Consider the following 12,602-nt stretch of genomic DNA (forward strand, 5'->3'; position numbering starts at 1 on the left):
TTTTAAAACCTAAACTGTCAAACTGCCGTCATCTAAGTAGGAATTTAAAAAAAATCTGTGTATTTTAACACATTAACTTGCATGGATTAATTTATCACACTAAAACCTGTAATATGTGCTAACAAAGTAAATAGGGCCAATTTTGATTTCATGAGGACTTTAAGTGTATCTGGGCCGTTCAGCTGAATGACATTCACAGGTACAGACGCTCAGAGTCAGGTGTGTGTTTCTCACTGCGCTCCACTAGGAGGCGCTCTTCAGTTTCTAGTGTCCATCAGAGCCTCTTCTATTCTACATCTGACACTAACTAATACAGTACAGGTGTGTGTTTCTCACTGCGCTCCACTAGGAGGAGCTCTTCAGTTTCTAGTGTCCCTCAGAGCCTCTTCTATTCTACATCTGACACTAACTAATACAGTACAGGTGTGTGTTTCTCACTGCGCTCCACTAGGAGGAGCTCTTCAGTTTCTAGTGTCCATCAGAGCCTCTTCTATTCTACATCTGACACTAACTAATACAGTACCGGTGTGTGTTTCTCACTGCGCTCCACTAGGAGGAGCTCTTCAGTTTCTAGTGTCCGTCAGAGCCTCTTCTATTCTACATCTGACACTAACTAATACAGTACCGGTGTGTGTTTCTCACTGCGCTCCACTAGGAGGAACTCTTCAGTTTCTAGTGTCCGTCAGAGCCTCTCATATTCTACATCTGACACTAACTAATACAGTACAGGTCTGTGTTTCTCACTGCGCTCCACTAGGAGGAACTCTTCAGTTTCTAGTGTCCGTCAGAGCCTCTCATATTCTACATCTGACACTAACTAATACAGTACAGGTCTGTGTTTCTCACTGCGCTCCACTAGGAGGTGCTCTTTAGTTTCTAGTGTCCATCAGAGCCTCTTCTATTCTACATCTGACACTAACTAATACAGTACCGGTGTGTGTTTCTCACTGCGCTCCACTAGGAGGCGCTCTTCAGTTTCTAGTGTCCATCAGAGCATCTTCTATTCTACATCTGACACTAACTAATACAGTACAGGTGTGTGTTTGTCGAGGTACAGCTCTGAGATACCCAGGCAGATTCCTCTGCTTAACCGTCTGAGCTCTGAGCTCTACATCAGAGCATTCGAAGAGTCTTCAGATTCAGCTTCTGTTTTGTACAGAACAAACAGCACAGGTTTACCCTGACAGATAATTAATTAATTGTCAGTGTAATCTCTTAGCTCTAGTAACACGACTACACCTGGGAGCGTGTGTAAAACAGTCTTTATTTTTATCATCACATCACATTTTAAAAGAAGTTCATGCAGTAATCTGAAGGGTGACTATTATCACAAATCATCACAAATTCATAAAATAATCGTAAGAGATTATGCATGATTCCTAACAGGTAAGTAACAATAACAGGCTCCAGATAAATAAGGAAGAGAGTTTGATCTGAGCCGGATTTCTGAAGCGATTACAGGATATAAGAACACATGTTGCGTATCGAAACCAACAGAAAGATCAGCTATACACAGGGAAGTAAACACGCACTTAAATAACAGAGAACAGAGTAACAAATATACACAGACGGGTGTTATTTACGCACTTCTAAGCATCGCAGTGTTAGTGTATATTTGGAAATGTTTCCCGAAATGTCCCAGATCCCAATAGAGAGAAAAGGCCTTAATCCAGATCGTCTGTAATCCCAGACCGGCCGTGTGTGTCCGGATCAGAACCGCAGCCGTCCGCTCTCGGTGTCCTGGAGAAAACACAGGAGAAACCAATCACAAACCAACTCATAGCCTTTTCAGAAAGGTTACAAATCCTATAAACGTATAAACATTGGACCTTCAAGAGCAGACCACAACTAACCCTTTCCTTTAACCCCTATGATAAACCATGTCTGAAAGATTAATTGTCAATTGCCACATCAAGATTAATCTCTTGCTCAGTTGTAATTTGCTTTGGTTAAAAGTGTCTGCTAAATAAAAAAAATACAACAGCTTGTCACTGAGGCAAACCCCTTAAAAGTAAAATTTTTATACCCCTAAAAGGAGCTTGTGAACAGCATGGAGTATTAATATACGCCTTCGGGGGGAATAAGGCGACAGATGTCCCTCTCTGGGTTCAGTTGAGGTGCATAAATGTACTTTTCTCTGGTAAAGTCCCTCCCAGGGTTAGGCTGAGGTGTATTAATGCACTTTTCTCTGGTGAATGTAGGCCATCAGGACAGGTGAGTCCGTGGATCTACAGGTTCGCAGATGCTGCAGGGATTACCCTGAGCTCAGATTAACAGATGATCAGATTAACACAAGACTCTGTTTCAGACCTCAGTCATGTAACACACATGTACTGTACACTTTCTTCATAAACTGCTTTCTTTATCTTGTCATCTCAATCAGTCTTTGTTTTCCTCTCGCTGAAGCAGAACTGTTTTCACTTCGCAGTGATGAGGAATATCCAATCTTAAGGGATTTCCAGTTTTTCTGGGTTTCTGCAGGGCTTTCCCCTTGACTGGCACTACACTTACATGAAGATGAAACAAGTTTACGTCCAAGATGACTGATTTGAAATATGGAGGGTGTCAGACAAATTAGTCCAGTTCTGTCAACACTGCACTGGCTCCCTATTAAACATTGCATACTTTTTAAAATCCTGCTTATTACTCAAAGCACTAAATGGTTTAGCTCCGGTACTTAAGCGAGCTCTTAACACATTATACTCCATCACGTCTACTGCGGTCTCAAAACTCTGGCCAGTTAATCATACCTAGAATATCTAAATCAACTGCAGGCGGTCGATCATTTTCCTATTTAGCTCCTAAACTCTGGAACAGTCTTCCTAGCATTGTTCGGGAGGCAGACACACTCTGTCAGTTTAAATCTAGACTAAAAACACATCTCTTTACTATGGCACACACACAGAACATTATTAACTCTCATTATTCAGATCAATTGACTGATTGTTCGGCTGCATTAACTAGGTCAGCCGGAACCGGGAACACTTCCCATAACACCTGATGGACTCGTTACATCATCAGAAGAGCAGCATCTACGCTAATGTTAGTCTCTCTGTTTATCCCGAGGTTTATCCCGGATCCGGGCCGTGTCCAGATCGGATGGTGGACCTGCGCTTGGACATGACCAGCTCATCCTGGAGTGTCTGCTGAGCCGTGTCAATTGGTGTCTCCTCTGAATTTGCCTCACCGGCACGTCATGCTCAATAAACCCGTCTCCGGGTTTATGTATTCATACTCTTGTGTAATCGACGCACCATCCTAAATAAAGTCTGGTTTCTCCCAAGGTTTATTTTTCTCCATCATGCCCTGATGGAGTTTCGGTTCCTTTGGTCGCCTTTGGCTTGGCTTGCTCAGTTGGGGACACTAACATTATGATCATTATGAAGTTATTCAACTAAATATACAAATAAAATTTATGAATTAGCTTTTAATAAATTCTGTAAACTATAATACTGATCTGCCAACATTGTCTCTCTCTGATAAATTAAAATAAGCTGATAACATCACTGTTTACTCCAGAACGACTGTACAGCCAAATCTAATTCTGCTGCAGTATTGTCCTGTTTAACACTGAAGCTGCTCTGACACAATCGTGATTGTAAAAGCGCTATATAAATAAAGTTGATTGATTGATTGATTGATTGATTGATTGATTGATTGATTGATTGATTGATTGATTGATGAAACCATATGTGATATAAATGCCAATTATTGAATTCAATTCAATGTGAGAGTTTCAGTAGGAAGGGTTTATAACATTATACAATTATTTAATATTATAAAAGACACCAATAAATACAATAATGAAGGCTAATATTTGGAGTACAGTTGCCAGGAAACATGTTAGACTAGAATATTAATATAGAACTCATCCAGAATTACCTTTTTATGTTCACTTAAATCACTGTTCACGTGAGGTTCAATAAAATATAAGGGTCACTCCAGTTATCCAGGAATATTTTGGCTTTGTTGTTTTTAAGGGAAAAGTACATGGTGTTCATGTTTTTAGGATTCTAACACAATAGTGATATGTTAACTATTAGAAATAAATATTGGTCAAGCTCAGGGATTCAAAAAATAATAATTATGGGATAGATTGTTCAGACGCACTTAGGGACAGATACAGTTATCACAAAATATTAATAATGTAAATTTTAAACAATGAGATTTTTGTGGATCGTATTCAGTGCATCCAGAAAGTATTCACAGCTTCACTTTTTCAGAATTGTGTTGTGTTACAGCCTTTTTCCAAAATGGGTTAAATTCATTATTTTCCTCAAAATTCTACAAACAATACACCATAATGCCAATGTGAAAGAAGATTGTTTAAAATCTTTGCAAATGTATAATTTAAAAAACAAACTAAAAAACAATCATGTCCATCAGTATTCTCAGCCTCAGGTCTTCCTGAGTTTGATGCTCAATCTCGGCACTCCTATTTCTGGGCAGTTTCTCCCATACTTCTGTGCAGGACTTCTCAAGCTTTATCAGGATGGATGAGGAGCATCAGAGCACAGCCATTTTCAGATCTCCAGAGATGTTCAATCGGGCTCAAGTCTGGGCTCTGGCTGGGCCACTTAAGGACAGACTCTTCCCAGAGTTGTCCCAAGCTGAAGAGATGGCTGTTCTACTGGAAGGTTCTCCTCACTCCACAGAGAAACACTGGAGCTCTGTCAGACTGACCATCGGGTTCTTGGTCTCCTCTTTGACTAAATCCGTTCTTCCCCCGATCATTCAGTTTGGCTGGAGGGCAGCTCTAGGAAGAGCTCTGGCGGGTCCAAAATCTTTCCGTTTTACAGATAATGGAGGCCACTGAGCTCATCGGGACCTTTAGCCACAGAAATGTTTTTGTGGCCTTCCCCAATCTGTGACTTGATACAATCCTGTCTCTGAGTCTACAGACAATCCCGTCATGGCTTGGTTCATGCTCGGACATATACTGTTTACTGTGGGACCTTATATAGACAGGTGTGTGCATTTTCAAATCATGTCCAATCTTCTGAATTGACCACAGGTAGGCTCCAGTCAAGCTGTAGAAACATCTCAAGGATGATCAGAGGAAACAGGAGCCCCTGAGCTCAGTGTCTAGTGTCATTGCAAAGGTTGGAAATACTGGACATGGGATTTTCTTTCTTTTTTTTTAATACATTTGCAACGATTTCAAACAAACTTATTTCACATTGTCATAATATGAACATAATAGGAATATTGTTTGAAGAATTTTGAGGAAAGTAATGAATTTTATCCATTTTGGATTAAAACTGTAATACAACAAAATGTGGGAAAAGTGAAGCTCTTGTTATGAATGCTGTTAATGCTCCTCACCTGCTACCATAAGACATAAGTATGCAAAATATTTAACGTGGCTGTCAAATTATTATTAAAATGACTTGTCTAACAGGAACAGAGCATAACAGGTTCTAACGGTGGAGGAGCTTTTCGCCTTTTTTCTGCATGGTTTGGTATCAGTAATGTGTGGAACTGCACCTATATAATATTGTGTATGTATATATATATATATATATATATATATAGAGAGAGAGAGAGAGAGAGAGAGAGAGAGAGAGAGAGAGAGAGAGAGACAGACAGACAGACAGACAGACAGACAGACAGACAGACAGACAGACAGACAGACAGACAGACAGACAGACAGACAGACAGACAGACAGACCGACCGACCGACCCACAGACAGACAGACAGACAGACAGACAGACAGACAGACAGACAGATAGATAGATAGATAGATAGATAGATAGATAGATAGATAGATAGATAGATAGATAGATAGATAGATAGATAGATCGTCCCCGGTTACGTATGTAACCTTAGTTCCCTGAGAACAGGGAACAAGACGCTGCGTCAGCTGACGCTACGAGGAACGCCTTCAGCGTGACAGGTGTCTGAAATCGCTATCAAATCACAATCCTACTGACCGTTGGCAGCTGGTGATGTCATCACCGTGCGACCAGGAAGTATAAAAGGGCACCGTGCCAACATGACGCTATCCGCTTCGTCTGAAGGGACCTCAGCGGAATACACGTTCTATACGCCGCTGAGCGCGCGCCTCGCCTCTCTGAACCTTCCCACCACCGCCTCAACGGAGGTGCCGAAAAGCTCAGAGGGCGAGACCGGGGCATTGAGGAGAAAGGCCTTTTCTTTCACCCCGATGTCCACCAGGTTCAGCCACAGATGCCTCTCCGTGGCGACCATAGCCGCCATCGACCGTCCGAGATCTGTGGTGCGGCACAACTCAGCCATCGCATCAGGGGGTAGGCCCTCCCCCTGATCGAGGTCCCTCAGCAGGTCAGCTTGATAAGCCTGCAACAACGCCATTGTGTGCAAAGCCGTCGCCGCCTGACCCGCCGACGTGTATGCCCTGCAATTAAGACGCAAAGTCGTCTTTAATGGTTTCGATGGCAGGGCTGGAGCTCTTAGTGTCGATGGCCGCCTGGACGCGAGATAGTTCGCGAATGTCTCGTCGATGGGCGGCATAGACACATACCCTGCCTCGGCCAATCCCTCGACATCAGCGAAGTTAAAACGCTGATGTCGATGGATTCGCGCCGAGTAGGGTTTCTTCCATGCCCCTACGACCTGCTCGTGAACCTCCCGCGCGTGCTCTTCCCCAGGCAGAGCACACAAAGGGTGTGTGTGTCCTCAGGCGTGAGAAACCTGGGACACGGATCAGCGCAATTCCTGTACGCTCCCTTCAACTTACGTGTGCATTTCATTTTAAACAGACTTTCTAGCGAACCAGACAGAACAGTTCCTGAAGACGAAAGGATGGCGTCATGTTGGTACGGTGCCCTTTTATACTTCCTGGTCGCACAGTGATGACATCACCAGCTGCCGACGGTCAGTAGGATTGTGATTTGATAGCGATTTCAGACACCTGTCACGCTGAAGGCGTTCCCCGTAGCGTCAGCTGATGCAGCGTGAGTTCCCTTTCGAAAGGGATAGATAGATAGATAGATAGATAGATAGATAGATAGATAGATAGATAGATAGATAGATAGATAGATAGATAGATAGATAGATAGATAGATAGATAGATAGATAGATAGATAGATAGATAGATAGATAGACACAAAGATGGTGGTAAACATAACATAAATCTGCATTATTTGTCCTTTTGATCTTTCATTAAAAAATTCACAAATATCTAACCCTTTTATTCAATCAATCAATCAATCAGCTTTATTTAATTTTACAATGCCGATTGTGTCAAAGCAGCTTCACAGTGTCAAACACGACAATATTGCAACAAAATTAGATTTGGCTGTACAGTCGTTCTGGAGTAAACAGTGATGTTATCAATTTATTATAATTTATCATAGAGCGACAATGTTGGCAGATCTGTATTATAGTTTATAGAATTAATTAAGACCTAATTAATTAATTTTATTTGTATAATTAGTTGAATAACTTTGATCATAATTTTAGTGTCCCCAATTGAGCAAGCCAAGCCAAAGGCGACCAAAGGAACCGAAACTCCATCAGGGCATGATGGAGAAAAATAAACCTTAGAGAAACCAGACTCAGTCAGGGTCTTTCATTGAAATAAAAGCTTTTCTCTAAAATGTGTAGGCCATAATTATTGGCACCCCTGGAATTATTTATGAATAAAATATCTCTGAATTATATTCCCATTGTTATAATATATTTTTAATCACACCAGGGTGACTATGGGCATGAGATTGTCCCACCATGACTTCTGTTCCTTAGGAAACACAAAGGCCAAACTCTCTTTATCACCATCACAATGAGCACCACCAAAGAATATAGTCCTGATGTGCAGCAAAAGATTCTTGAGCTTCACTAAACAGAAAGTGTCTGTGGAAAAGAGCGAAAACATTGGAATTCCCATTTCCATCAGCAGGGAAATAATTAAGAAGTTCAATCAACTAAAGAAGTTCTGAATCTGACACAGGACTATAGGATTGCTGAATCTGTATTTATATCGTCCAACCTGGTCTCATTAGAAAAACGTACTTGTGGCAACGTTTTTTTTGCAAACCACAAAATACGTACCGATATGTACATATTGCGAAAATTTCAAAGCGAAATGTCCACTGGGTGGCGCTAAAAGCTTATTGTTTTTCCGAAACAGATGTGCGTGAATCTGGCATGCTTTGTTATGTTGTTTTTTTAACATACACCCACACTAAATCCTAAACCGACCCCATAGTTTAAACAACCGCAAATGTGACAAAAATAAGATTGAATCCATGTCCTTTAGCTTGTGTTTTGAACTCGTCTTTGAGCTCTTTTATCATGACTAGTTTCTCACGGGATTCGTTCCCAAGCTTTCAGCATTGCAGGTACAAATCTGTACCAGCTGAGCTATAGAGCAATCTTAATAGGCCAGAAAATCTGAACATATGGAGTTGGTTAAGTGAAGCAAACTCCAAAATGTATTCGTTTACAAATCATAGACTATGGTAAAAACAAAAAAATAAAAAAATAAAACGATAAAAAAATACTTGCTGTTTTACTGCCTCTAGTGTTAATTTATGTGGAAACTGCAGTGATATGCACCTATTGGTATGCATTTTGTGGTTTGCAAAAACGTTGCCATGCAGTAAGAGAAGGAGACAAAGACTCTCAGCGATCACAGAGATTAGTTCAGTCTTGGGCTCAGAAAGAATAAAAACTCTCTTAAAAAGCTCCTACATCACCACATGCTGTCACTCATCCAGAAACTCCAGCACATTCGGCCCCGACTGGAGCTTCAGACAGGCCTTCTCTGTGATCAGATGACACTAAAACAAGAGCTTTTCTGCAGCAGATGGGATATATGGAGGGCCTGGACATCTTGGTCAGACACATGGTATCGTGGATTCTACCAAATACCAACAGATTAATTAAAACCTGATGCCTCTGCTAGAAATCTTATAATGGGTCATGGTTGGATCTTTCATCAGAACAACGATCTGAAAGAAACATCAATCTAAACACGCAGATGTGTCCTTGAGCACAGACTGAAGTCCCAGTCCCTGACCCTAACATGATAGAGAATAAGTGAACTGAAGAGAAGAGCTGATATTAACATAATTTAATGATATATAAACATAATTTAAACATATTTTGAGGTTTTTAATCAGTTCATGGTTTAGAGTTGTATAATTATATACACATGATAAAATTGAATGCATTTATCAATAAAAAGGTGTGTAAAATACAAAATGCTGTGTTCATTTCATAAATATTCATAAAACGGCCCAGTGTCAGCGTTTAGATACACTGATGTTTACACAGATGCAGCACGCAAACACATTCATTTCTCATTAACTTTTGATGACCCAAATTGATTACAGCAAATTCTTGACATTGCAGGCAGTAATGGGGTGAGGAAATCAGTTGTGCGGCAAACATTAGGAATTTTTACAATTACAGATATGTTCTTTCATTTTGAACTCAAATCAGTTGAACAATGCTGAGGGAGGGAGTTAAGAGTGTTTGCTTACTGAGATAGTAGCTGATATAGTAACTATAGCTACACTAAACCAAATACACAATGAAGACAGAGTTTAGCTCCAACCCTGATCAAACGCACCTACCTGAGATTTCCTAATGATCCTCAAGACATTGATTGCCATGTTCAGGTGTGTTTGATTAGAGTTAGAGCTAAACTCTGCAGGAAAGTGCATCTCTGGGCTAGATTTGAGGATCCCTGCACTCAATCCTTGAGCTATTTAGACCTTTATTGAGTTGTAGATTTGAATGATTCTGGAAGATACTCACCCCTCACAGGTCAGAGGTGTGGCATCACAGCCCAGACCCTGCTGTTGTTTGGCATTAGCCAATGACTGTGGCTGCTCACTGTGGGATGACATATGACCCGACGGACTGCGTCCCATAAAAGAGGTTTGAAGGCGAGGTCTCCCTCTGGCAGGTTCTCCCCATGGCCGAGGCAATGTAGACGTACATGAAGGTGTCCATGTGTGAGGGAGAGGCTGGTTCTCCTGACAGAACACGGCTCGAGCTTCAAAATATGACTGTGACCCAGAAATACTAGAGATGGCTGGAGTCCAGGATGTGGATGGAGGACTTGGCACTGGGTGGGGCAGAGTGGGACAGGAGGGTGGAAGCCGTGTCCTCGAGACCGGAGGGGTCGTGGGTGGGAGACCTCTGGAGTGCATAGTCTCACACTCATTGTGCTTTTTGCATCCGTGATGAGGCGTGGAACCTTGCAAACCTGCATCGTCCTTCTGTTGGATGCTGGATCCCTTCACAGCAGTAGTGGAGCGGCTCATGGCCCTGCCCTGAGCTAAAGTGCGGAGCCTTGGCCCTCTGCCCTGTGAATCCGGAGCCCTCTCCTCAGCAGCCGACCCTGCGCTAGCACAGCTGTAGTCCATGAGCATATCTGGGGGTGGAGGGGGCAGGCTGTCAATATCCAGATGCTCTGGTTTGTCAGCCGCTCTGGTGCTGAGGGTTCCTCTGCTGTTCTGTAGCTGTGGGAGACTGCATTTCTTGTGGCCCCTAACTCTTACTGGTCTTTGCTCTGAAGGACTTTGCCTTGAATTATCCTCCACCCCTTGGCTAAAAGTATTGATGAGCCTCTTGACAGCATTTCTCCCAGGTGGTTCTGGATTAAACTTTAGAGGAGAGCCAGGGGGAACTGCCCTACATGGCCCTCTGCTGCCATACTGGAGGCCATAGTACCTCGCTGAGCTCTGTCCTGCTGATGATTTAATCTTGGTCCGTACACGACCTCCCTGATCTCCATGATCTTTTCTCCTCCAGTGAGTTGTTTGCATGTTCCTGGGGTTTCCTTGTTCCTCATTAGGATCCGATTCTTCTGCTTTGCTACACAAACACTCAGCGGATTGTGAGCGCTTTGGTCGTCTTAAATGGCGGTGTTTCAGTTTCATCTGTAAGGTGTTGTCTGCGGTTTTTGGACGTCTGATTTTTCTCTTCAAGTTACTGGTCTTGACTTGATCTTGACCATCCTGATGTGGGGGAATGCTGGAGTTTGATTCAGAAGAACCACACATTGTTCCCCTTCTCCTGTCGTTCAACCTCACCAGCTCATCTTTACAACTGACCTCACCCTCAAGTTCTGCATCATCATCATCATCGTCATCATCATCATCATCATCTTCTCCATCATCATTGTCTGTACCTTCTTCATTGGCGTTAAGCAGCTGCTGATCTGGAGAGCAACTGGTGGCAGAGACAGTGTTTGCCCCTGATCCCGAGCTCCCTCTGGTCCGACGGAAGCCATTCTGACACTCATTATCCGCACCTATGCCGCTGTCCTCGCTGTGCAGCGCAGAATCATCTGGACCTGGTTTCCTCAGGGCAGCAGCTTCCACACGGGACAAAACCCGCTTCAGGCGCTCCTCAGCCACATGCTTAGCCAGCAGCTTCTCTCCTAACACCTGAGACAGAGACCCAAAGTATTCAGCTAGTTCCTGTAGGGCCGAGTCCCCCAGGCACTTCACAGAGTCTCCCACTGAGACCAACTGAACCGTGGAGTGAAGAAGCTTTTGCTGCAGCAGTTCGGAAGGAAGCTGGTTCAGGTCATTGCTGGATTTGGTCGTAACTGGATAGTCTTTAAGAAAAGTGGGCCATGTCATGTTGTGTCCATGTTCCCTCAGGAGCTGCTCTCCCTCTGTGGCCATTTCCTCCAAAGCCTGGTTGATCTCTTCATAGTGCAGGACTGCTGCAGCTACAGTGGTCCGCACTGAGAGCTGTGTCTGCGCCGCCTGGCCCAAGAGCCCCAAGAGAGACTCGTATTTCGATATGCTGGGGTTCACATATGCATAGGCTGCCTGGTGAGATTGCAATATCAACTGTGCCTTTGATTGCATGTAGGAATTTTTTCTCAGTTTCTGTTTTCTTTGCTTCCTCTGCTTTCCTTGCTTATCGTTTGTTCTTATCTCCTCTATTCCTTCTCTCAGGTTTTCTAAGATGCCATCTTGTGCACTCTGTCCATCCTGAAAACGGACCACATCTAGGATCTTCTCAGGAGCATCTTCATCGTGTGTCACAGTGGCATCACAAACTACATCAGTGACTGAGGATCTCTTACCTTGGCTTGGATTGTCTTGTATCTCTATTCCTTCTGAAGCAGTGTTTTTCTCTGCTTTGATTTGAGGTTGTGTCCCATCAGAGGGCAGGTCAGCATTTGTCTTGCTTTCTGGGGATCCTGGCAGCAAAGCTTTTTTGCTGAAGAGTTGACCTTTAGAGGGAGAGCAACCCATGGCGATGGGATACACCTGCTCCTTTTCTTCTGATCGATTGCAGATTTGAAAGTGGTGTGTCTGAGAAACTCAACTTGGCTCTTGTTTTTGCACCATAGCAGTTGTCTCCTGTTGTTCTTCACCTTGCCGCCAACAATCCCTGTGTTTCTCTGCTTATTACCAATGGCCAGTTGGTGTTTGTATGCCATAGAGAGCCCAGGATTGAAGCTTCCAGTCTCACACACACACACACACAATCACGCTACAGGAATTAAGCGCATGCCTAAGCCCATAAGCTCATCTCACTAATCAGATACCCTTCTGGTTACCTTGTCTCCTTTTCTTTTTAGCCCTGGTTAATTCAGATTTAATTAACATAATAAATGTGTTATAATCAAAATATATAGTAAAAA

General features: G+C 42.9%; 1 protein-coding gene across 1 annotated transcript; it reads right to left on the bottom strand.

Annotated features, from left to right (window-relative positions):
• Positions 1-1,259: 1,259 nt before the first annotated feature.
• pcare2 (photoreceptor cilium actin regulator 2) lies at positions 1,260-12,526 on the bottom strand. The gene is made up of 2 exons (XM_067416591.1): positions 9,746-12,526; positions 1,260-1,740 (listed from the first exon to the last, which is right to left on the bottom strand). Exons 1-2 carry the CDS (start codon positions 12,208-12,210, stop codon positions 1,665-1,667), a joined length of 2,541 nt encoding a protein of 846 aa, XP_067272692.1. The 5' UTR covers positions 12,211-12,526; the 3' UTR covers positions 1,260-1,664.
• Between the last annotated feature and the right edge of the window lie 76 nt (positions 12,527-12,602).

Source organism: Pseudorasbora parva, chromosome 15 (assembly GCF_024679245.1).
Source record: "Pseudorasbora parva isolate DD20220531a chromosome 15, ASM2467924v1, whole genome shotgun sequence".
Lineage (NCBI taxonomy): Eukaryota > Metazoa > Chordata > Actinopteri > Cypriniformes > Gobionidae > Pseudorasbora > Pseudorasbora parva.

Bases quoted from the DNA above. Each gene is read 5' to 3' on its own strand.
- pcare2 (XM_067416591.1), bottom strand. From the start codon at position 12,210: ATGGGTTGCTCTCCCTCTAAAGGTCAACTCTTCAGCAAAAAAGCTTTG. The intron at 1,741-9,745 runs GTGAGTATCTTC...TGTTTTCTCCAG, and splicing joins ACACCTCTGACCTGTGAGGG to GACACCGAGAGCGGACGGCT.